The sequence below is a fragment of the Anser cygnoides genome, chromosome 7, assembly GCF_040182565.1.
Source record: "Anser cygnoides isolate HZ-2024a breed goose chromosome 7, Taihu_goose_T2T_genome, whole genome shotgun sequence".
NCBI lineage: Eukaryota > Metazoa > Chordata > Aves > Anseriformes > Anatidae > Anser > Anser cygnoides.
The window spans coordinates 10,841,764-10,868,158 of record NC_089879.1 but is presented as its reverse complement, the minus strand read 5'-3'; the positions used below and the strand labels follow the sequence as shown (position 1 = coordinate 10,868,158).

The 26,395-nt window shown below is 38.2% G+C and overlaps 1 protein-coding gene across 1 annotated transcript; it reads left to right on the top strand.

Moving 5' to 3' along the window:
• The first annotated feature begins 813 nt into the window (after positions 1–813).
• Positions 814–25,292, top strand: SMC3 (structural maintenance of chromosomes 3). The gene is made up of 29 exons (XM_048060580.2): positions 814–981; positions 3,737–3,812; positions 5,394–5,432; positions 6,905–6,972; positions 7,366–7,437; positions 7,615–7,694; positions 8,258–8,336; positions 9,955–10,072; positions 10,188–10,363; positions 10,544–10,624; positions 10,944–11,108; positions 11,444–11,565; positions 11,987–12,200; positions 13,766–13,869; positions 14,083–14,182; positions 14,653–14,813; positions 15,989–16,130; positions 17,347–17,497; positions 18,372–18,524; positions 19,893–20,044; positions 20,262–20,420; positions 20,797–20,904; positions 21,337–21,445; positions 22,055–22,302; positions 22,436–22,648; positions 23,304–23,495; positions 23,618–23,795; positions 24,354–24,460; positions 24,748–25,292. The coding sequence occupies exons 1-29, from the start codon at positions 967–969 to the stop codon at positions 24,817–24,819; spliced, it is 3,654 nt and encodes a 1,217-aa protein (XP_047916537.1). The 5' UTR covers positions 814–966; the 3' UTR covers positions 24,820–25,292.
• Positions 25,293–26,395: the final 1,103 nt, after the last annotated feature.

Sequence of the window (26,395 nt, the reverse complement as noted above, 5' to 3'; positions counted from 1 at the left end):
TAAGGCCATTTCATTAGGTGGCGGTTACGGATGGCTGGGACGGGCAGATTGTCATGTTCGCCGGGGGAAGCAATCCATCCGCCTGTTGCTCTGGGAGAGGCAGGAACCAGGCCGTCCTGCTTAAATCTAATTTTTATTAGTGTGAAGAGGACGAGCACAGGAATTCTGCGGCTCTGAGGGAGCTGAAGTTGCTGTCTCTTGGGACAGCCGTGCCGATGTTGTGGTCGTGACAGCACCCGGGCTCACAGACCCCCAGGGGCACGGGGTGGAAAAAAAATGAGTGGAAACAACGGGAAAACGGGCAAAGTGCCCTGTGGGGGGTGCCGAGGTTTGGGCGGGTTGGTGTGTGAGGTGTTTGATACAAGCTACGGGTGAAGCTCAAGCATTTGTTGTACGTCCTGTGTGAACACTTGGACTTGGCCCTCGGCCCCGGTCCCCATCGCCTCAGGCGCCCCCTGCAGGCCCCCCCCCGCCGCCCCTCTCGCCCCCGCCCCGCGCCCCCCCGCCGTGCCGCGCTCGGCCGCTCGCTCACACTTGCCTTTGGCGCCCAACCCGCCCCTCGGCGGGAGGAACCATTTTTCCCAACTCTCCGGGGGGATCCTTAACGTGAAGGGGGCGGTATCGGTCTTCTTCCCCTCCATAAAGCCCTGAAAGGCCAAGAAGACATTTATAAGAAATTTAAAAAGTGTTCTTTCGGCGTGTCTTGCGCGATCCCTTCTCCGGCCGCCCAGCGGCGCTCTCCCCTCCCCTCTCTCCCCCTCCCTCGGGTGCCCAGTGGTTCGCGCCGGGCCGGGCCGGGGGAGGCCCCGCCGCCATTTTGTTTGTGTGCGGGGCGAGCGGGGCGCTGCGCGGAGCGGGGCGGCCGGGGGCTGAGGGGCGGTGGCGGCGCGGGGAGGCGCCGGGCGCTTGTGCCGGTTCGAGGCGGTGTGGGCAGCCGGGCGGGCGCCTCCCGCACCTTTCGCGGCCATGTACATCAAGCAGGTAAGGCTGCGGAGTTCAGAACGCCCGCCCGGGCCTGGCTCGGGCGCTGAGGGCTTTGCCCTGGCCGCTTCGTTCGGTGCTGGGGGAGGGCTGGGCCCGGGGCCGGCCTGAGGGCTCCCCGGGGACCCTGCGGCCGGGCAGCGTCGGTGTGCCGGCCCTGCGGGCGGCCTCGGGCTGTGGGCTTGCACCCGCACCGGGCTCGTACGCGAAAGGCTGTCAGGTGTCCTTCAGCTGTTAGCCGTTTATTTTTTTAAACTCTGTTGTGGGTGCATTGAGGAAAACGTGTCTAAATTCCAAGTGCTTCTCTCTGCCCCTTCCCCTGGGAGGAACAGTAGTTACCGTTTGTACTGGGGAGGAGCCCTGGGGCCCCGGGCATGGACCACTACCTGTGTGCATCAGCCTTGAAGAGCCCTCTACAGCTAAAGTTCAGATAAAAGGAACGTCCTTGCATGGACTTCTGCTAGTTTGTAAGGTTATGGTTATCGTTAATATTACCGCAGTTAGTATATAACTGCAGTAGTATGTAACGATGCATATCATGGTTGACTTTTTTGGCCGCTTTCTTACCACTACTTATATATGTTCATTTCAATAAACATTTCTTTAAATGAACAATTGGTATATGATGCGTGTTGCTTTAAAGACTTTGAATAAGAATTATCTACAGACTTGAATTGCAAAAATCCTAAACACTAGTGAAGATGTATAGAGTTGTAGTAAGAAGTCCAAAATAAGTCAAAGCAGGGAAAAGGAGTTTCATGGGGAGGGGGAATTTAGGTGGCCCATTAGCAATAATGTCCTAGGAGCCATAGAAGAGATGTATAACGTGTAGAGCGTGAAGCTATTGAGGGGTGACTTTGCCAATATCTCTTACCTTACAGCTTCCCAAAATCATTACTGAGCTTTAAAATGATTTAGGTCTCAAGTTGAGGCTATGCAAGCCAGTAAAGAAGTTCTGAGGCTTCAGGATGCGTAGGGTGGATAAAGTGAGAAGCCATCTAGAAAAAAAGCTATGTAGTAGGGGAAAATGGTATTCAGAGCCCACCTGTATTTGAAGCGTTGCCTGGGGATGTGGGTGGGAAAAGTTTGTACCTCTGTAGTAATGTCCAAGAAATAACGATTGGTTGTCTTTAGCTCTTTGTAGAGGCTTTCAAGTTTCTGTGAGAATAAAGATGAATTATTCCAGTCGGGGTGTTTTTATGGTAGTATAGGAAAAGCTAGAAAAATAGTAGAGACCAAACTTTTGCTAGTTCTGTTTTTTCCCCGAAGTCTGGTGAATTGGGAAGCAACATTGTTTACAAACATCTTAACTTTATTTTTTTATTTTTTTAATTATAAACCAGAATGAGTCAATGTAGTTGTTTTGGCCCAGACCTGAGTAGGATTTTCTGTGGCTGCTTTCCTTGTTGAAAGCCAAGGGTAATAAAGCAGAGCTTACTATTGTGAAAATGTCCCATTTGGTAGATAGAACGGACTGTTTTTTGTAGGGTGAGGGGTGGGGTCCCATGTTAACAGATGTTGTGATTGGGATGTCTTCAGCTACTACATTGTCTTCAACTTTCTTTCTATAGTTTGATCTACTAAATCCTGAAATCCTTAGTTGCTTCCAATACAGGTGCTTTAGATTTAGATCTGAATGCAACGTGTTTACAAAATTTCATTTTGCTGTCTAAACTTCAGCAGTTACACTGTTGAGAAATACTTTGTAACACATCCTGCTGTCTTCCCAACAAGTAATTCCTCCTTTGTATTAGTTATGGTGATGAAACATCGATGGCATTATTTTTAACACGATCTTGCTTCTGGTGGGGAAAAGCTGGGGGAAGGGCACAGAGATAAAATGTCAGTTCTGGTCCTTCTGTAAACGTTCTTGCTAAAAGATCAGCAAGTGTCAAAACTTCAGGTGTTCGGTGTCCTTCTGATGTCTTACTGAGCAGAGGAAAGCCCATGTATAGTCTTCCAGCACAGCTTTTGATGTTTGGAAAGGGTTGATTAATGCTGAGATGTGCTGGAAGCTGGATCAGTTTTGCTGCTATGGGGAATCGAAGTAGAGATGCTGACACTGTACTGTGCATATTTGGACTGACAAACCTCAAATCACTGCTAGAATGGTTGAAACTTGATGTGCTTCTAGATCCCTGCTCGCTGTGTAGCTCCCTAGCTAAATTGGTTGTGTAGGTTGTATGTGTTTATTTAGGAAGTGAATTACCCAGAACCAAGACTTCTTTATTTTACTTTTCTGTCTTTAGGCACATTAAAACAAAAATAAGACCATCTTGCATATGAAATAGGTAGAATCCAATAGTGTTTACGGTGTGTAATTCCTCTACTTAAAGAACTTGCAGGTAGATTTCTTATGCTATATGTGGAGAGTGTTATAAAATTAACTGTAAATCTGGCCCTGGTACGATAAGTACTTGATATGTTGGGGGTTTCTTTCCTGTACGTAATATTTGATCCAAATACATTTTCTTGTGCAGTTTTAGATTGTTACAAAAATACTCTTAGAACTCTCTCATTTGCTGTGCTTTGACCTAGATAGGTGCCAGCATCTCTTAGGGACAGATTTTTTTCCCTACATCATAGTGATACTTAGTTGAGGGGCAAGATGCTGATCTGGAGTTGGAAAGTTAAAGGGGAGGGCAGAGGGAGGGAGAGGAATCAAGTGTATTATAATATTGATGTAAGCACTCTAAAATCTTAAAGTTTAAAAAGTGCTTAAGAACAGAGGTAAGTCTCTCATTTTTCTTGTTAGGTGATCATTCAAGGCTTTCGAAGCTACAGGGACCAAACCATTGTGGATCCATTCAGCTCAAAACATAATGTCATTGGTAAGTTCTGATGCCTCTCTTCTAACACTAACTCGAGTTGCATTGCTGTTTCAGATGTTGATCAAATTAGTCGCTAACAGTTTTTAATATTCTTCCCACCTTTGATTAATTTATTTATATTTTCTGTGTTGGAAACTTGTTTACATTTATCTGTAACCTGTCACAAGGAGCATTCAATTTACAGCAAAGAACTCAACCATTCAATTTTTGCTGTGACAACAGTATAGGTCTTCAGCAACTGAGTGAATTGTTCATTCAGGCCTATGATCTCTGTATTAGGCAGTCCTCCTCTAAAGGCTGTGCTTGCTAGGACCAAGAGCAGAGACCTTGTACAGGATATTTTTTTTTTTTGTGTACGTGTGGTAACTTTTAAGTAAGCACACTAGCTACCATAAACTGCTGCAGAGAAAAAACAGTAAAGATAATCTTTCTTCCAGCTTTGGAAGGTTGAATTTCTGGAATGTGGATCTTCAAAAAGCGCGACACAAACTTCACAATGTTGTTTTTTATGTAATATCTAATCTAAGAGCATGTTGTTCTGCACCGTTCTCACGTCTCTTCCTATTTTTGTACATGGACGTCTGTTCCTGCTTTCTCATTTTTACTGAGTTTACTGATGATGCAGCAACTTTGAGACTGCTGACCCAATAGAAAACAGTTAATTTTGGACGTAGAAATGTAGTAGGTAGGCTTTACTCTGAGAACTGATAAACTAGATATGACTTGAATAGCATGTTGTATTAAGTAATGTTACTTCAGTAAGAGCTAAAACTTTATCTAGATATGAGTGTTCTTAAAAAAAAAAAAAAGGGGGGGGGTGCTGGAGAATCTAGTTTCACTATTGCTTGATTTAATTAAAAAAACAAAACCAAAAAAAACCTATCACAAAACATAGCAATTATTTTTGTGAAATGTGAATCTAGAGGGCTTTGGAGGCAGTGTGGTAGTTAATGTAGAGATCATTCAGGCAGGAAGGGATGAAAAGCCTAGGATGCTCGTTGCTGGAAGGCGAGCAGTTCTGAAGTTGACCCAGTAGATGCCGATCTTAAAGACAAAACATTGACCCTTGCTAAAGCACTTCAGAATGTTTTTGAAACTTTTGCTTTGAAGTATAAATGGTACTTCCAATCTTTTAAAAACAAAACATTGCTGGATTAGCAAGTGGAGAATACTTAACCCAACCTGAGTCAACCTGAGTGTGCAAGAATGTAATTTTTCTTGTTAAATATAAAAGATTGATGCTGGGACCAGCATCTACTGGTTGATTCCACCAGGAGACCAGTATTAAAAAAATAAAAGGATGGGACTACATAGGATTGGCTTAACCATTATTCTACTTGTATAGAATAGCGTTGTAATTTGTCATTGTGATTGAGTGGGGAAAGGATTGCTCAGTCTTGTTTGTAGAGAGTAACGAAGTGATCCATCTACTAAATTTATCTCATTCCCTTGAGATTTTGTTTTGTCTGGCTGTGTTATGTTTGGGTTCTGTTCTTGAATATTTATGTGCAAAATTTAACATATGTTGCCACGTTAATTGATTTCAATTTGTAGTAATAAACTTTGTGTTTTAATCTTCAGTGGGAAGAAATGGATCTGGAAAAAGCAACTTCTTTTATGGTAAGGGTGAACTTCTTTATATAATATCGTTGGGATGGTGGTGATATAAGGGTGTTTGTGGTTTTTTTTTCCATAAATTGGTTTACCAATTTGAACTCCTTGAAGAACTCCTTAACAAGGAGTGGCATGATAGCGAGTCAGAAGGACGTATGGTTCTCTCCCTGATAGAATAATAGAATAAAATTTGAAATATTTTACTATGTTTAGTTAGAAGGAAGACTAGAAACTTTTTATGTATAATGCTACCTTACTAAAGGAGATCAGCCTTATCTGTAAGACCATACATAATTGTAACACAGGACAGGGGAAGGAAAGAGGGCAGGATAATCTAGGCCCAGAGGCCTGTAAAGAATAGGTGAGGAACTCATGGTATGTACATCTTTGGATATGTAAATGGCTTAGTTTAGTATGGGTGGGTAAATTGGAACAACAAGATAAGAAAGAAGGAGATGGCTGGAGCATGCACAAGAACTGGGTTCAAGCAGTGAACGTAGTGAGGAAGATTACTGACGACCACCAGAGACCCCTGGAAGACCACCAGTGGAAACATGCGTGTATGTGAGGAACATTCCCACATTTTAACAAATGATGGGAAATAGTATGAATGTGAGAATTATTTCTTGGAAACCTGATCGATATGTTTGTTTTGATTGATTATAACCCCTGTAGCCTGGACAGTTCAGCACGCGCACTAGGTGAAGTGATCCCCCATGCATCCGGTGCCACAATTAAAAAATGCCTGCTTTCTAAAACTCCAAATTGAGTCTTAGAGAGTTTCTTTGACCAGCTTTTATGGTACCAGCAGATAGATCGTTATATGACAGTGATGAAAAGAAAGGTCTTAATGCACTTATTAGTTACCTTCAGGTTTATCATCACTATTCAATTTCTCTTAAGAGTCTTCTAAGATTTTTTTAAATGGCAGAAAAGTATTTACAGGAGGAAACTGATTCTAAGTATCACCTGCCTTGAAAACTGATTGTAATATTTGCAGTTACTTTACACATTCTTACTGGCTAAATTTATGGCAAAGCTTACTTGAACACGCAAACTTTTAACGTATGATTATGTGGTGTGGAAGCATCAATGGAGAAGAGAGTCAAGGTAGAGATGCCAGTGGACTTTGATGTCAGTGTATATGAATTGTCAAGTGTTCAGTATTTTAGCGTTTTTACCCAGGCTTGTGTACTATGTATTTGTAGAGAAAAGCGTGTGAATCCTAGGTTGTTCAGCATTGTTAATTGCTTATTCAATGAACTAGTACGGTGGTGACAATGCAATTTCTTCTGAGAAATTCTAGTGTACAGCAGGCTGAGTGATGAATGAAATCCAGCAGATGTTTTTTTTCTTTGTGAAAAGAACACTAAGATATTAGTAGTGGTATGACAGTAATGTGCAATGGTATGTTTTACATTAGGAACTGCTGAATCTCTCTCTAAAGGACAGAATAAATCCTCTGTTTTTTATTACAGCAATTCAGTTTGTCCTCAGTGATGAGTTCAGTCATCTTCGCCCAGAGCAGAGATTGGCTTTGTTGCATGTAAGTGAGGTGTATGATAATAAGACATCAGAATAAATGCATTTCAGTTTTACTATAAAAATGGTCAATTGCTGGGATGTAAATATTTTAAACCAGTTATTTTGGAAGCATTCTTAAACATGTTAGTTTACTTTTTTACTTTGGTAAAAGGGAACTTATTACAAAGTAATACATTATCTTTATATATAGGTAGTTAATTTAATGCATGCCTGTGAATATCTATCTAAGATTTTCAGAACTAAAAATATACGTACAGGAACTTACATAGATGCTCTTCCCTTTCAGATCCATGGAAATAGAGGGGAATTGTAATTGTCAGGGAGAAGGGAAGATAAATGAGCTCAAAATCCTTCTAAAGAGGGAATTATCTAACCAAAATATCTCCTTTTGTAGGAAGGTACGGGCCCTCGTGTTATTTCAGCTTTTGTGGAAATTATATTTGACAATTCGGACAACAGATTACCGGTAAGTTAAATGCTTCAGAAATAGATGATCATTTCAGACTCCAGTTCTCAGTATTATTAAAAAATAGTTAGTATGAGAGCTGCTTTTGAATTAGTTCCTGTAAAAAGTGCAGTAAATGTTCTGGATTAGTTATACCTACTGCAAACAGTTAAATTTACTTGTCTTTGTTTTCTTAAGATTGATAAAGAGGAAGTCTCACTTCGCAGAGTCATTGGAGCCAAGAAGGACCAATATTTCTTAGACAAGAAAATGGTGACGTAGGTACTTCTTTGCCTTAGCTGAATGAGCTGAGCAGTATTTCTGTAAACTTACGTAGTCATAGTAAACATTTGCATCTCTAGTCTGAAGCAATTTCTCATGAGTTCCATGAACGATACTGATTTCGTTGTATAACACTGAGTACCAGTAGTTTGACATTAAGGACATCAGTCCTTGTGTAATAGACAGCAGACTTCTTTGAATTTACAATTTAATTCATTCATTAATATCCTGCTTAACTGCTTATATAGTATTTTTCAGGCCTGCCTCTTTCTTTTTTTTAATAACAGCCACTAGACTTAAGGTTGTTTATTATCCTTCTGTGTGATATGTACCTGTATTTGCCACCTCTGTGTAGCCAGGTGTTCATCTTTTTTCCAGAGCTATAGGATTTTAGCTGGTTTCCTTTTCTATCCCAATTTCACCTTAGAATTAGGTATTATCTTACGGTTTTTTGAAGAGAGCGTACATTGCATACAGTGATCATAGTAAGTGATATGTTGTTCTGATACTTCACTGTCACTTTTGCTGTGTTTTTAATAAATTCACAATAACGTTTCAGGAAAAATGACGTAATGAATCTTCTGGAAAGTGCTGGATTTTCTCGCAGTAACCCATACTATATTGTCAAACAAGGAAAGGTAAGATTCTTTTACAGAAAGTGAAAGAAATTACTATCAAAAATACTATGTATCCTGGTTGGCAAATGTTAGGTTTGGTTTTCTGCTGCAATAACTTAAATCTGTTTTAGTTTGAAACAATTCTTCTAGATGCATCATTGCAGGTGTTGGAGTAGTGCATGTTGATTTTAAAATGAAAAAAATGCTTTAATGCAGTAAATGTTGATATTTAGAAATGATACAATCACCTTTGCAATTCCATGCAAAATAAACTTAATTCATGTAACTGTATTGGTGTAAGTTCATGTATTTCTGGGCTTCAAGGTGAGGTGCTGACTGTAGAAAATTGTTAATATGCTAAAAACACTGTGAATTGTGGGTGAGGGGAAATGTGTGGAACCGGAAAGCCTGGAAAGGGCTCACAGTGTGACCTGTGTTAATGGCACCCAGATTAGATGGCTTTCAAGACCCAAGAATGTAGCAAAGAATATCAGATCTAGAGACAAAGGACAGGAACGACTTCTAATGGCTCACAGCAGTGGGACATGATGGAGACAGTGATAACTGCCAGCTCCAAAAGGTTACTGAAAAGACTACTCAAAAGGGGAATGCAGGAGACTTTGAGGAAGACTGGATGGCAAAAATGGTGACCTGAAGGGATGAAAGACATGGACTGCTGATGGCTCTTGAACAGAAAGCCTTTACTGCCCTTTTTTCTCCACTACATACACTTTTCCTGTAACCCCATTGATCAGAGACCCTCAGATGCGCCTCAAAGCCAGCCAGCAATTGGCCACTGCCCAAAGCTCATCTTTAACACTGCGTCCAAGTTAATTTATCTCGACCTTGCTTAAGTTTTTGTTTCTACCGCTTATTTCCTCATTTTCTCTAATTCAGGGACATGTGAAACAGCGCAAAGCCACCTTCGAATTCCTTTCCAACACTGACCCAGAAGTACAGCCTCTCAAATGTTTAGTAACATAAATTCTTCTACACAGCTGAATGTGTGTTTTTAAAAAATGGACTTCAGCTGGAAAATCACTGTTTTGTAATGGAGATTGGTGCATGTGACTCTTAGAGCAAGCACAAAGTCAAAATACTAGTACTAGATTTTAGTGTAATACAAATTGGAAACAGTTACCTACTTTTGAAATAATGCAACTTCTCAAATTGTATTGAAGGAAAATGAGTTCTACCTTGGCTTTGTGTGTTTTGGCTTTAATGAGTGTTCCATGAACTGAATTGTTTTAACATTTAACAGCCTCTCCCCCTCCCCGTTTTTAGTGTGTTTTTTATGGAGGTGTTTAAACTAGCTGATTTAGCAGCAGGAATAAAGGCCTGAGATTTAGCTCTTCTAAATATATTTTTGAGGTTGTTAAGGTTTTTGTGGTTTACATAACATTGGAGCTCCTGAGTTCTAGTAAGAACCGGTAGCATTTGAAAAACAACAAAATGAATTACAAATGGAATACTAGCAATTCTAAAGTAATTTCCTTTTAAGCGGCATGGTAGAGATATTCCCAAAACCTTGTGCAAGCAGGCACAGCAAAAAAAAAAAAAGCAAAGTACAGTCTTTGATCTGTTGACTAAGCCATATGTCTAGAGCAGGATATTGAAATTATAGATCTTGAATTTTCAGATCAACCAGATGGCCACAGCTCCTGACTCTCAGAGACTGAAATTACTAAGAGAAGTAGCTGGTACCAGAGTGTACGATGAACGTAAAGAAGAGAGTATTTCACTAATGAAAGAAACAGGTAAAAATCTCCTGGACACTGGTTCTCCTTTTTGTGTTCATAACTGCTGACAAATAGTTAATCACTGGAAGAGGTTGAAGTGTTTAACTGAACTTCTGTCTTTTGTTTTCTAAAGAGGGCAAGCGAGAGAAGATCAATGAGTTGTTGAAATACATTGAAGAACGACTTCATACCCTTGAAGAGGAGAAAGAAGAGCTGGCTCAGTACCAGAAATGGGATAAAATGAGGAGAGCATTAGAATATACAATTTATAATCAGGAGCTTAATGAAACCAGAGCTAAGCTCGATGAGGTAAAATACATTGTCTACTACAAAATTTAATGTGAGCTGTTTTGCTTTTTGCTGATTTCTGCTTATGTTCCTCAATAAAATCCTGTCCATGTCCTTTGCTAATTCAACAAATTATGCTTGTCTTTCTGAAACTGGAAGTTTACTAAAACAGTTTTGCTAATTAAGCTGCTTTCTCTGCAGCTTTCTGCTAAGAGAGAGACAAGTGGAGAGAAGTCCAGGCAGCTGAGAGATGCACAGCAAGATGCTAGAGATAAAATGGAGGTAAAAATACTTAAAACGAGGGGTGTCTTTTTCCTTTCCGTTAGATTCTTTATTTTTCTTGTGTATGTAAACATTTTATCTAAGTCTGAATTTAGACACAGACTCCAGAGTTATTTGACTACAAATGAAAAGAGCTCTTACACTTAGAGCTTTAACCAGTAAAGTTAAAAATTAATTTCTAACCTATGCCTTCATCCTATTTGGAAATGGGAGAAATTTATTGTATTTCTTGGTGTACCTTAATCTACCTAATGCTCGTAACTTAGATACTGAAATGTGCATATAGTGTTTAAAATTCTACATACTTAAATTTGCATAGGAAATAGAACGGCAAGTTCGTGAGCTGAAGACAAAGATTTCTGCAATGAAAGAAGAGAAAGAACAACTTAGTGCTGAAAGACAGGAGCAGATTAAACAGAGGACTAAACTAGAGCTTAAGGCTAAAGACCTGCAGGATGAATTAGCTGGCAACAGTGAACAAAGGGTACGTAACTATAATGAGTGAATAAAAGGTGGTTGGTGCAAGGTAGTATATTTGTACCTTGAAGACATTTTAGCTTTACATTCTAAGTTTTGTTTTTCGGCTGTAGCCTTTCATTACTTTGTAAGCTTTGCAGAACAGGTATCTTAAGTTTTTGGCATGTCTTCTTCCTAATTGTAACTGAATTCACTTAACTGTTGAAACAATGTGGTATCAGAGATACTTGTAAGACTGCAAAATTCCATTGCTTAAATTATTCTTCAGAATTATGTATTTATCTAATGATACAGAGTTTTTGATACTACCTCACTTTAAATATTGCTTTGTTTTACTTTCAGAAAAGACTGTTAAAAGAGAGGCAAAAGCTTCTTGAGAAAATTGAGGAGAAACAGAAAGAATTAGCAGAAACGGAGCCAAAATTCAACAGTGTAAAAGAAAAAGAAGAGAGAGGAATTGCTAGGTCTGTGATGTTCTACAATGGGAACTCAAAGCATTTTAGAAAGAACCAAGATAACTAGCAGAACAGCCATGTGTGATATGTTCAGAGTTGTACTTAATATTTCAGAAAGGGGTGTCTGTCCTTGTGTAAAGAAGCCTCCTTTAGTGTTGGGTGTTAAGGCTGGGGGAAGTCAGTATTCAGTGAACTTAATTTTCAGCCTTCACCATTTTGTGGAATTTTACGGACTTGCTGTTTTATGAAGTCTTTTGCGTGGTTTTATTGTGTACAATGTGATCCTTCTCTTTTTGTTACTGATTTGGTGCTTAATCTTTAGAGCATGGTGTGACAGTTCTGGAAATTTCTTATGGTAATTCTCAGTGCTTTTTCTTCATATATTCAAGAGTTCTTCATAATACAGCATGTGTTCCCCTTCTCAAAATAGACTTGCACAGGCTACGCAGGAAAGAACAGATCTTTATGCAAAACAAGGTCGGGGAAGCCAGTTCACATCCAAAGAAGAAAGGGATAAGTGGATAAAGAAAGAACTGAAGTCTCTAGATCAAGCCATCAACGACAAGAAGCGGCAGATTGCAGCTATACACAAGGATTTGGAGGATACAGAGGCAAATAAGGAGAAAAATTTGGAACAGTACAGTGTAAGTATAATTACAATGAATACAGGCTTTTCTGATGGGGTGTAGTCTTTTAAAAATCTGTTTTTGGAAATGCCTGCAGATAAACTCTGAATTCCCCTCAACACTGCCTCAAACTTTGTTTACATTTACTTTCTTTGTTTTTTTTTCCCCACAAAGTGTTTGGCCTGAGTTTTCAGAGACATAATCTGCTTTGCTCTTGTTTATGATGAATGTGGCCATTCCATATGGATAACAATTTATGTTTTCATAGAGGTTGGGTGTTTTCCCTCTTCAGGGAAGACAAGAGAACAGTATCTTTCAAACTCCGCTGCCAATGCTTTCTTTACCTTTGCATCACAACTGCAGCTGGTTAGCAGTTGGGTCCCTATCAGTGGCAGAAGGTTAAGCTTTCAGTATTATCTGCATAACTTTCAGATTTTAGTTCCCGTGCATTCAGAAACAGCTGTAACTGCAAATACAGCAGTGCACTCCAAAAACATCACTTTTGCTAGGAGCTGCAGGAGTGAAATTTGGGGTAATCTTTCACTTAGGGTAAGAGAGCATCCATTGCTAATGCTGTCACCCTGTGTGTGCTGAGGGACATTTGTTGTCTTTGTGTAATATATCTACTGAAATCAAGGGTCAGTCTGAAAAAAGATCTAGGAATATAGTTTAAAAAGAATAGTGTTCTGGTAAAATACCTGATGTAGGCATCACCCATGTAGTGTAAGTAATGATTCTGAGTTGATTTTTGAAACAAGTAACATTTACCACTGATTGTAACATTATTGTATGGCTCAATAGGAATTATTAGATAGAAGTGAAGGTGTTAAATTTGAAGTGTTCTTGATTCCTTTAATAAAAGTGTCTCGCTTTTCTTCTCCGGAGGGAAGGTTGATTTATGCTCAAGCTAAAGGAGTTACATAAGGTGTCTTGGGTGAAACTCCATGGGGAACTTACAAAGTTGGTTTGGAAAAACTTCTGTTACTGAGAGAGTAGCTGGTCCTTCTGGATGTAGATAACTATGAAAATGTAATCTGCATGCTAGCCCCAAGCTGCTTTGAGAATGGCAGGTGTTACAATGAGGAATGGGCGGAGGTCTGTGCATTTGCTTCAACAGCATGCTTTTGATGGCAGCTGTGGTAAAGCACAAATACTGCTGGAAAGCAGGCTAAAATTTTGACTAATATCAGCATGGCATGATATGCAAGACTAGTATGTATGTTCTTATCAGAAGTGTTACTTCAGAACATGGCTACACATGGTTGTGTATGATAGTTACTGTTTTGATATAGTTTAGTGCAATGACCTAGTGAGCTGTTTCATTGTATAACACACATATGTGCAGTTTGTGCCTCCTTTGCAGTCTGTTTGATCACTTCAACTTGCTGCTGCTCACTTGCTGCCAAAGACGCTTTTATTCTTAGTGCTTTTATAGTTTGTAACTATTTGTTTTGTGAAAAGCTTTGTAAGAATTGTTTCTGAATTCTAAGTAGTAATTGTTAGTATTGAATTTGATGGGGGGTGGGGGTGGAATTTTACCTGAAAAGAGCTGTAGTTTCATAGTGATCTTTTCTTTGTGTTAGAAACTGGACCAGGATCTTAATGAAGTGAAGGCTCGTGTTGAAGAACTGGACAGAAAGTACTATGAAGTGAAAAATAAAAAGGATGAACTACAGAGCGAAAGAAAGTTAGTAATTAATTGAAATATGTCTGAATCTCACTTAATGTGAAGGACCCCAACTGTGTAGTTGTTCACATGGCATGTAGGTATGTTTTTAAGTATAGCCATGTCTGAACTTCTGCACTTAGCCTTCCCATTCAATTAGCAGTCTTTAGATTTAAAAAAATAAAAATTAAAAATTTCATTCACTTTTAAAATACTTATGCTTTATGTATGCAGTTATCTATGGAGAGAGGAGAATGCAGAGCAACAAGCTCTTGCTGCAAAGCGGGAGGACTTAGAAAAGAAACAGCAGCTTCTCAGAGCAGCAACGGGAAAGGTAAGATGCTTTGTGATAATTCCATGTGGAAGCTTTTCTTTCCCATCCTAATGGAAAAGTCAGAGTAACCTCCTAAAGATAGCTATGATGGTAAGACTAACCAAATAACTAAGGTGGATAAATTGTATCTGTAGGCTGTTTTTTCCAAATATTTCTAGCTCCAGAAGTATTTTGAAATTAGTTTATTAGTTTTGTAAGCTTAAGATAACAGAGGAGAGGTGAGGAGACCAGGTAGATATGGAATACTTCTCAATACTTTTGATACATATATTCCTTTTTTAAAAAAAAGGAAACAGACCCTAAGATGTGGTATGCTTAACTATTTAGGTATCTTACTTTAAAGCAGCAACTCCTGATTAGTCAGCAGGAGTTTGAGAAAGGAGGTTACCTTTTTCTAGAAGGTGAAGATAAAATGGATGTGTTTTCTAGCTTTTGTAATTGCAATGTAATAATGAATTATGCTTTAACAGGCCATTTTGAATGGTATAGACAGCATAAACAAGGTTTTGGAGCACTTCCGTCGAAAAGGCATAAACCAGCATGTTCTAAATGGCTATCATGGCATTGTGATGAACAACTTTGAATGTGAACCAGCTTTCTACACTTGTGTTGAAGTTACTGCGGGGAACAGGTAATTACTCTTCAGTGTTACTTACGTCTATGCAGCTGCAGTGTTGCAATCAAATCTGGTGCTCCTTCCCGCTTTTTTTTTTGAGAGTTTTTTTGCTCTCCTTGTAATCTCGAGCTTTGGTCTTCCTCTTTTCAAACTCTGTTACATAGCATCATTTAAAACATCAAGAAGGAACTAAGAAGAATTCTGCCTATTTTAAAAACTTGATCCTAGCCTCTTAAACTTCTTCCAGGGTGGGAGGGAGTTTGTGGGGAGCAGGGAGGCAAGGCCCAAGACCCATGCTCCAGATACTTGCCAGAAGCTGTCCACTGTAGAGCATTCTACAGTAAGTAATGCTGATGTTTCACTGATAACAATAGGAGTTATTTCACTTATGCTAGAAAATCGCATGGGCAAGGATAGCTTTTAAGTAGCAGTTGCCAGTTTAGACACCAGAAAAAGGTGTGTTCAGTGAGTCTTTAAGTAATATATTCCAGGAGTGTCCATTGGCACCATCTCAAGTTCTGAATTAATTCATCTTTTTTGTATGTAATCAGTCCCTGGTCCAGTTCATGCTAATACTTGTTCAAAAATTTGAAATGCTGCCCGTCATCTGAAACACCTGTGTATGTGAGAATTTTTATTTTTTTAAAGTACTTCATGGCTCTCCCTGAATCCTGCGGTCACCTGAGGTTTGGAAAAAAGCAATAATAAGCAAACTAATTCAGCTTGCAAAGGAGAGATCACATTTCAGTCCTTCTGATGCTAGTCTGTCATGCACAGGGTTATAGATGTAGTCGTCTTTTCTCGTTTGTGTACTGAGGGTTGAGACAAACTCTGTAAACTCATGCAAAGAAAGCTGAGTAGTGGGTGAATTGAAGTGGTATGGAGGACAGAGGTTTACAGGTGAACCAAAAAAAAAAAAGCTGTGTACTATGTGCACAGTTTCAACATGTAAGTGAGCTGCTTTTGTGACTGGATAGTAGAATGTAAAAATCTTCAGTGATCTTGTTCTAATAAAACTAATGCCATCTGCTTACTTAGTCTTAAGGCACAAAAATGAACTGGAGCAAGTGCAGTGTGGCTGTACAGTGAGTGATATGTGACATTACCTGCCTGCTTAGTGTTCACGTACAAATATATTTATGCTTCTAGCACCGTCATGCTTTTGCTTGTTTCTTGGACTTGTTAATTAGGTTGTTTTATCACATCGTGGATTCTGATGAAGTCAGTACAAAAATCTTAATGGAATTTAACAAAATGAACCTTCCTGGTGAAGTTACTTTCCTCCCTTTGAACAAGCTGGATGTTCGAGATACTGCTTATCCTGAGACTAATGTGAGTGTTCATTTCGAGCCTTCCTCTATTTTTTCCGTAAATATAAGCCTTTGTTGTTTGAACTGTGTGGGCCTATTGCCCATTATATTCTTCGGTGCTGAATGTTTGCAATTAAATACTGCAACTAATGTATCACTTCCCAGTATCAAAAACCCTTTGATAGCAAAACACTTTTTTTGCCAGGTATTTCTTTTTCGAAGTTGAATTTCCCTTTCTGAGTACATAGGTGTTAATAAAAGGAAGAGTGTTCCTATAACCTGACAACTAATTGCACAGATTATTAAATTTTAATTCTTTAATTTGAAAGCCTGCCATGGATGAAAGTTGAATAGGAGGATAGTGTCCTGTCACAGCTGTGGACACTTTCTCAGTTATTTGAAATGATTTGTGCTTTTATATTTAAAAAAGACCTTCAGTGACAACTACTTAAAAAGTAACTCAAGCATTTCAAGGAAGAATCTGCTCACATTCAAAACTTAGTGAATTAATTGTTTAAATATAATGACTTCCTACAATAATCATGGTAGAGTAAGTTATTTAAAAATTGCTACTTTCCTTTTTTCCTTGGATAAATATAGGAAAAAGCAAACAAAAGAATCAGATTTCTAGCGTGCTAGAAATTTTGGGAGGGCTTTACTAGTAATAATTAACTGTATTAATGTTTGTAACCTGTTCTCTGCAGACAGGTCTCTCTTTTTTGGAGGAGGATTTCTTTTGCTGCCAATAAATGATACATATTAAGCTTGTTTCTGTAGTAATTTAATACTCAGATAAGATTCCCAGCAGACTCATAGTTGACCTAATGCTCGAGCCTAGCTGTTGAAGACTAAAATTGCAAAATACTGCACTTGATTTCCATACAGTATTCGTCCTGAATGTTCAGTCAGTGTGTCATCTTTTTACCTATTTCTGAAGTAATCGTTCACAATATTGTGCTTTGAGTTCAGGGTTTGACAGTTCTCTGTATCATGATATGCAGAGCTCCAGAAGTCTTCATTCTAGAAATCTGATTGTGAAGACAAACATTCATCTTCAGTGATTTAGAGATAGGCTTAACTTTAAAGAATACGGTGTTATAAGGCAGATTGTATTGCATTTTTACTCTTGATGTAGCTTTTATTTCTAGGGCTCTCTTGAAATGTGCTTGAATTAGTTGCAATTTGCTTGCCGTATTTATATTACTGCACTCTTCTCATTAAAATAACTGTAACTTCAGGATGCCATTCCTATGATCAGTAAACTGAGATACAATCCAAGATTTGACAAAGCTTTCAAACATGTATTTGGAAAGACTCTAATTTGCCGTAGCATGGAAGTATCTACCCAGCTGGCCAGAGCTTTCACCATGGACTGTATTACTCTGGAAGGTAAATGTTGCAATTTTATAAGTTATTTATTGGAAAAATGCAAGTGTTGAGGTTCATTAATCATAGTCTATTAGTGTTGTCAAAATAATGTTATTCTAAATAATATACCTGACTGATATATACAACGCTGCAGTTGGCAGAATACTGAAAATATAGAATATCTTCACAAGTCCCTGAATTATCTTATGATCTAAAAGTTAGTAGCTATGTATTTCCATCCTGAGAATTGCAAAGCAGGTTAGGTTTATAGGCATATTCTTTCAAATTTAGCAGTCATGTGTTCCCTGGAATATTTCTGGTGTATTCCACCAACTTGAAATAGCTTTGAGGGTGTGAATGCATGGGTTTAATTACTGGTAAGTGCAAGGTGGACTATTCCACATGCCAGGTGCATGTTATGTTCTCTAAAATTATTTATACCTCTTGATAATTGCCTACTCCTGGAGGGCAGACTCCATGCACTCTTATTGTTTGTCCCCCCTGCCCAATAAGTCTAAGACTTTTAAAGCTGGTAGTTCTAGGCATTTACATTTTCTCCTTATATAAACACTTTCTTGTAAGCTGCATGGTTTCTTATTTAATTTTAAGCACTAGCTTTTTTTTTTTAGGGCAATAATAGCAATCTGTTGGTCTTGAGGAATGAAATACTTTCAGTTGAATACCAAAACAAACGTTTAACTTATAATAAATACTTCACATAATATTTTTCAAGTAATGTAATCCTTGACACTGATGCATGACGCTAATGCAGCATTTCTTCAGGTTGTTTGAAATGTTCCAGTTTTTCTGCAAAGTTGTATTATAAAAACCTCTCTAAATAATATGGAGAATATATGATGTGCAATTTATAGTCTCATTCTGTTTTGCTGTTTAGGTGATCAAGTCAGCCATCGTGGTGCTTTGACTGGAGGTTATTATGACACAAGAAAGTCCCGGCTAGAATTGCAAAAAGATGTTAGAAAGGCAGAAGAAGAACTTGGTGAACTTGAAGCAAAACTCAATGAAAACTTGCGCAGAAACATTGAAAATATCCTTTTGTTTTTCTTGGGAAAGGTTGTGTGATGACTGCTTTCATTTTGCAGTTGCAGTAATGGATGAGAAACAGATTGACTTTTGTAAATGTTATGTATCAGTGGTGGCATTTGTTATGTCTGCTTGTGCAACCTGGTTCTGTGTGTTATTGTATGGATTTTAATAACAAAAGTCAAAGTAGAAACAAACAGAAGCCCTGCATGTGGAAATTGGTATCACCAGTGAAAATAACAGATTCTAAAATACAACAGTTGTTTTCGTGTCAGGATTGCATTTTTTAAAAAACTAATTCTTAGCTCAATGCAAATAGTTAAGAAATAGTTTTCTATACAACTGCTGTTGGTAACATTTCTGTACCAGGGAAATATAACCGAAACATGGTAATTGAAGCATTGAGTGCTTCTAAGCTGTCATCCATGACTCAGTATTAACTGACCTTAATACAGTCAGGACTTGCTTGCTTTGAAGGGAACAGGAGCACATGTGGATTTGATACAGGAGTGCCTGTCATGCATCTTGTCCAGTATTTTGCTTCTCAGAGGCTGGTCACTGTAGGCTTCAGAACAAGGGAGCTTTGTTAAAATGTCACCATTAATGTTTTGTCCTGGTCTTTCAAGCTTAGAGATGAGGTTAAACACTATGATACTTTCTACTCCTTTGTTATAGTAACCGCTATAACCAGGTATTCTTGTTACCTGTGGTAACCTTCACTGCCTCTTCCGACTTGTGCTATATTTTTAGTACTTGTGTCCTGAATTGCTACATAACATAGCCAGCATATGTTGGGGATGGTGGTGTGGAGAGCACTATACTATAATCAAGCAGGGAGTTGTTTGACAGTCCTGGTCTTTTAGTCTGTTTATATGAAAAGTCAAATAACTGTCACCTTTTTCTGGAAGCTCGTTAATGCTGTAGCATCATCTTGAGGTCTAGTACCTAGAATTTGGGGGCAGAAGTGGTTTATGCAATTTTCTTCTGTTTTTGAGTTCATTAAATCCTTTTGACCTGTATGACAGTTGCCATAAAAATTACTCTTTGCCTCAGATTTGAGTAAGGGTTAATTGCATTGTTACATCTGTACTTCTATATTTTTCAAGATCCAAGGTTTTCCTTACAAGTTTAAATGTGTATCTTCTGAGTGCTGTGTTGGAAAAGTAATGGGAAAATCAAGCTTTATGGTTTGTTCTTGGCGTTGATAAGGGTCATGAAGTTAAGTTTGCTGATAGTTCTTGATTGCTTCTGTGCAACTGAATATTTTAATTTGTTTTGTGAGTTCAGATGAATATGGCAAAGCGAGTAAAAACTAAAGTTACTAGTAGATACGAAATGCATTTAAGATGGAATTTTCCTTAGCCCACTGTATGGATTAATAATGAAATTGACCAGCTAATGAACCAAATGCAGCAAATTGAGACGCAGCAGAGAAAGTTCAAAGCCTCTCGAGACAGTATTTTATCAGAAATGAAAATGTTGAAGGAGAAGAGGCAGCAGTCTGAAAAGACATTTATGCCTAAGGTACAGTAAAATGATATTGAATGTCATTACTGGTTTTATATTATTGTTTCGTTGATGTGATTGATAAATTTGCATTCCTCTCTGGTTAACATCATAATTGAAATATGAAAAGATGATTAGAGATGGTCACAGTAAATATTTACATAAATAGAAAAGTGAAATTCATAAATCTGTGGGCTGCTCTGAGGAATTATTCTGTCTAATACCTGTTCCATAGCAACGCAGCTTACAGAGCTTGGAGGCAAGTTTACACGCTATGGAATCAACTAGAGAATCGCTAAAAGCAGAACTGGGGACCGATTTGTTGTCTCAACTCAGTCTTGAAGATCAGAAACGTGTGGATGCTCTTAATGACGAAATTCGACAACTACAGCAAGTAAGAGGAGAAATGAAAATGTCTTGTCATTGACTGTGGTACCTTCCCAATAAAAACTTATTTTGGTCCTTTTGTGTGAAAAGTCACTAGTGCTGAGTGTATTGTAACTGAGTAGTGTTCTGCCAGGTGGGGGTTGGTACATCTGGAGTTTTCTCATCTGCTAAGTATATTTGTATGTTTTCCTTAAATGCTGGGTGAATTTTACAACGTACAGTTTCGGTTATTTCTACCTGCTAAAATTAGAGTGACAATCCAAAGATGTGAAATATTCTCATACGCAGAATTCTGTGAAGAATGGGTTTGTTTTAATTTTTAACAAGGGAAAAATGAATTAAGAGTCAGTTGAGACAACGAATATACTTTTTTTTTTTTTCAGGAAAACAGACAGCTTTTGAATGAGAGGATTAAGCTAGAAGGCATTATCACAAGAGTTGAAACATATCTCAATGAAAATCTGAGAAAACGCTTAGACCAAGTGGAACAAGTAAGGATTTTGTTTTCAGTGCATTTTTGCAGTCTATTTTTGTTTATTTCCAGAGCTTTGATGTATTAATGATTAGATAAATATGTATTCATCTCTCTCTGTAATTAGTGGTATTTCTTGCTTCCCTTAATCCAAGCTGAGTTGCGTGTTTTACTTAAATCTCAGTGTACTATTTGAGGAACATGTGAGATGCTGACCAAAAAAAATCCTGTCTATATATACTGCCTATGTGTAGGCACAGTATATATAGAACAGAGCTATCATAATGATGATCTGGTTAAAGATTTAAGTATAAAGATTTAACTGTTCTCTAAAGCTGTACTAAAATATTTTAAGTTACATGTAGAATAGTGGAAGATAAGTTGGTTATCTGGCTTACACTTTTGTTCCCTTGCGATACGGAAGCTTGATGGTATTTACTTTGTTCTGTAGGAACTGAATGAACTACGAGAAACAGAAGGTGGCACAGTTCTTACAGCTACAACATCAGAACTTGAGGCTATCAACAAACGAGTGAAAGATACTCTGGCACGGTCAGATGGTTGGTAACGCTACTTACTCAAAGAAAAATCTCCAGTGTTTTGAAAGTTCATACATATTGTAATATGAGAAGTAATGATACATTTTGAGTAGGCTATAGTAGTTGCATAGTGTGCAACAGACTTTTTGGAACATGATTCAAAAGTTAAATGAAGCAAGATTTTGTGCAAATCAAACAAGTTGAGTGTCTGCAATTGCACACTGTAGTACCAACAAGTAGGTGTCAGTGATAACAGAATTTTGGCTTCAGGGTGTAGTGCTTTTGAGGCAACCTTTGTACAAGTCGTGATCTTCTACAGTTATTTTTGAATTTTGCCCTAATAGTCTAAAACTAAGTTACTGTCAAATGGGAAATAGTATCTGTGTGGTTCACACTCATTTTTGCTTGTCTTTCTAGACTTTAACAATAACAGCCTTTGTGTTTAAGCTGTATATTTATGGTGGAAGGGAAGAGGGAATCTTAACTTTTTGTCTTCAAGTTAATTTTCTGTTCATTTCATAATAGATCTTTCTTTAAATTGTCTCTTTTTCTTAAATCGTTGGATGGATAATTACGGATTTTATGCAGGTATGTAGACTTACCACTTTGTGCTTTTCCCCAATATCTCAGATCTGGATAATTCCATTGACAAAACAGAAGCAGGAATTAAAGAGCTGCAGAAGAGCATGGAGCGCTGGAAGAACATGGAGAAGGAGCATATGGATGCCATTAACCATGACACAAAAGAACTTGAAAAAATGACTAACAGGCAAGGGATGCTCCTCAAGAAGAAGGAAGAATGCATGAAGAAAATCCGAGAACTGGGTTCTCTTCCACAGGAGGCTTTTGAAAAGTATCAGACACTAAGTTTAAAGCAGGTAATAAATGTGGTTGGTTTCATGCTATTGGGGGGGGGCAAAAAAAGGTACTGATCCAAAATACTAGTTTCATCTACATCTTGAGTGTCAAATGTGGCTAGAATTGCAAATAACTTTGTTTTTCCATACACAGTTATTCCGCAAGCTGGAGCAGTGCAATACAGAATTGAAGAAGTACAGTCATGTTAATAAAAAAGCTTTAGACCAGTTTGTAAATTTCTCAGAGCAGAAGGAAAAACTGATAAAAAGACAAGAGGAACTGGACAGGGGCTACAAATCCATCATGGAGCTGATGAATGTGCTTGAGCTTAGGAAATACGAGGCTATTCAGCTGACTTTCAAACAGGTAACAAGATGACAACAGTAGCAAAGACTAGTTGAAATAGTCCCCTCAGCTATATGAGAAGAAACATACGCTAAGCGTGGCTGTTACATAGTAATAAAAGACAGCATCACGTTATTTGTTTTGTGGGTTTAATGCTGAAAAAAGAAAAAAGCTGGCATTTTAAGTAGCTGCTGTTGACTATGTTGACATTCTAGCTGCTTTTTAAACCTTTTAAATGCTTCCTTTCTGTTGACTGTACTATGTACAGCCCTTTCTGGGGAAGGTCTAGTGATACATTCTCTAGATTTTAGTTAAGCCTTCCCTAATGCTATTAAAGGATCATAAGTGCAAAGTGTGTGAAGGCTTCTCCTACACATCATTTGCTTAACTGACATCTTATCTGAAGCTTACTGAAGTAAATCGCTTATCAAACAGCTTTTGCTGTTTTCCATTTGAATTCTACCATCTTGTTGAAGAAAAAAAAGTGAAAAATATCGTACTACAAAAGCAGTTGGCTTAGGCCATGTTTTTAGACCAAGTGTTGTATCCTGTTAACTAGTGCTTAAGTTTGAATGTGGATCTTCCCATTTTTGAAACAAATACTGTCTGAGAGCATGTAAGAACAGCTGTTGTTTGCGCTTGATTTCATGATACAAAAATGATTGTTTCCTTTAAGGTGTCAAAAAATTTCAGTGAAGTATTCCAGAAGTTAGTCCCTGGTGGCAAGGCCACATTAGTGATGAAGAAAGGAGATGTGGAAGGCAGTCAGTCCCAGGATGAAGGTGAAGGCAGTACGGAGAGTGAAAGGGGATCTGGATCACAGAGCAGTGTTCCGTCTGTAGACCAGTTCACTGGAGTTGGCATAAGGGTAAGGAGAAGTGTTTGCGTTTCAGTACTTTGAGTATTCTTTTAAATGACAGTTTTCCCATTTTTAAAAAAGTAACATTTAATTAGTCCTGTTCATCTTCCTGTTGCATTGTTTTCCTCTAGGTATCATTCACAGGGAAGCAGGGTGAAATGAGAGAAATGCAGCAACTTTCAGGTGGACAGAAATCCCTAGTAGCTCTAGCCCTGATATTTGCTATCCAGAAATGTGATCCAGCCCCATTTTACTTGTTCGATGAAATTGACCAAGCCTTGGATGCTCAACACAGAAAAGCTGTTTCAGGTAACTATCTACCTTGTACTCATCTTTCGTGTGTTTGAAATGACTGTCTGTCTTCTACTACTTGCTATCTCGGGTGAAAGCTTTTTTAACCACGAAGGCACACTTTCAAATATCCCAACACGTTAGAATTTAACTTTGTGCTTTCCAAAACTTTTGCGGACTCAGGTTTTGGGTAGAAGCTCTGTATTGGCATTACAGCTTCTAAAGAGTCTCCTTACTATGCTTTAGCGTGGTAGAACTAGTCCTGGTTTTGAAATAAAGTAGTTTGAAAAATGAATGTTTAGCTCACCACATTGATTTGGAAAAGTGCTTTATCTGTTTTCTATTATAGAAGTTTAATACCCAGTGATTCTTGCTGAATGGTTGAATTTATCAGAGGTAAGACTGAAATTAATGATGATACTTAAACCTGGCATTGGTCCTTTCTTGAATGTTTTTCATATTAACCAAATGTTCACTTTAAATAAGGAACAGCAAACTTCTGCCTGTCTCGTATGAAGACATACCCTACTTTAGTAGAAAGATGACATTAATAAATAATCTTATGTTCTTTTTTAGATATGATTATGGAACTAGCAGAACACGCTCAGTTTATTACAACAACTTTTAGGCCTGAACTGCTAGAGTCAGCTGACAAGTTCTATGGTGTAAAATTCAGAAACAAGGTAAACAATTTCTAATTATGGTGTTTACTGAGAACGTTATTAACCTGTGCATTTGTGCATTACAATAAGAACTGGAAGGGAATCTGTCTTATAACTAGAAATGCAACACTGAAATATCACAGTCTAGTGTTGGAGTTTTCTCCTTCCAAGTTTAAATATCTGTCTCTTTAAAAGGAGACTAGAAATTCATTGTAAGCTTATTGCTGAGTCAACTGGAGCTTTTGTAAATAAGGCTGTTTTATTCTGTAGGCAGCTACTTATAATTATATTTCTTCTTGTTCCACCAGGTTAGTCATATTGATGTGATCACAGCAGAAATGGCCAAAGACTTTGTAGAAGATGACACCACGCATGGTTAAACAAAATTGTATTTACTGCTTGTTTGGAAGATGTGTATAGTGCGATGTTTATGCCACGGAACTGTAAATTAAAAATATGAAGCATTTAGTCCTTGTTTCAAAATAGTTTTTGAACATACGTTTTAACCAAGACCCCAAAAGGCTTAGTTTCAAAGGAGCTTGAGTATCCATTTTGTCTCTGCTGTATTTTATAAGATAATTGTTAATGTTACCTTTATACAGTACCTGTAGTTTACAAAACTTTCTCTTCCCTGAAATCTTTTGTAAAGTGGCTGTTGCTGTTTTAAAGCTTTTTAGAAAGTGCTAGCTCTTCCTTCCTAGGTATAACTTTATCATTTATACTGCCTCACCTGTTTTCTTAATGGCTTCAATTAAAATGATTGGTTTTATTGCTGTAACTTGTATGCAAGTGTATGGTGTATGTTGTCTGTCTTCAGAGTTCTGCTGAGACAAAGTAAATACTGTTGGTCATATTGGAGCTGTTCATTTCAGAAGTATGAGACAACAAACTTTTTTTCAAGTGAGCTGTACTTTTCTTTTTCCATTTTCTTCACACTGCAAGTGCCAGCAGAAACTAACCCCTGATCTTTGTCCAAATTCATAGTGTTCTGGTTATTGAACTAAAAAAGCTCAGTATCAGAAGATACTGAAATCTGAAAAGACCCCAGAGTAATACCAAGACACTACTCCACCCCATGCTTTCCTCCCTGTTACAGTTCTTCCACATTCTGTCAACCTGAAGGACCAGCGTAACCTGAGCTAGCCTGTCAGTCACAAATCAAACCATGAGGCGTCTGACAAAGGGTTGTTGTATAACATGGTGTGCTATTCTGGAAAACTTGAGGCTTTTCTCTGAGCCATGTATTTCTTATTTAAGATTACAAAGTACTTGTATTAAAAAAAAAAAAAATGTTGCAATAACATAGCTCTATTCACCTATAAATAAAATACCTTGAATGGCATATAAATAGTACAGTGAGAAACTGTGAACTTGTAATGCTGCGCTTACTCTGTAGGGCACTTCAGTGAAACAGAAGACTAAAGCTGTCGGGTAGGTTTTCATCAGCTGCTTGGTGTCCCTGCTGCCCACTGAGAACCAGTTGATGCTGCTTGCTCTACGTGAAGTGCAGGAGCGGAGTGCGTGAACTGAATGCAAGTTTCCTGAGCTGGGGCATGCATATACTTACAGTACAAAGCAGGGTAAGAGTAGAAAAGTTGGTATGGAGTGACTTCTCCCTGGGACTGATAATCAAGTAGGAAATCACTACTGGTAGTAAATTTCAGAAGCCAGAAGGTAGAATAGATTGTACCTGACATAGGGCTTAGGGTAAGCTTTGCTTTGGAGTCATTAGCTGTGTAGTAGATATCTCGCAGTGAAAAGAAGAGAGGGTACAAAACCTGAAACAAACTCTTGAAGCCAAAGTAACTTTTACCCAGCCTCCTTAAGCTTTCAGCATGTGATTAGGCTTCTGTCTGATAACCCTGAAGAATTTGAAATTAATCCTCAAGGTAGAGAGCTCTTAATATGTGTTTATATTGATTACAGAACAAAGCATTCTTAAATTTACTTGCAGGT

Excerpts from the sequence above, each read along its gene's own strand:
- SMC3 (XM_048060580.2), top strand. Across the intron at positions 6,973-7,365 it reads AGAGATTGGCTTTGTTGCAT|GAAGGTACGGGCCCTCGTGT; the intron begins GTAAGTGAGGTG and ends CTCCTTTTGTAG. Across the intron at positions 22,303-22,435 it reads AGACACTAAGTTTAAAGCAG|TTATTCCGCAAGCTGGAGCA; the intron begins GTAATAAATGTG and ends TTCCATACACAG.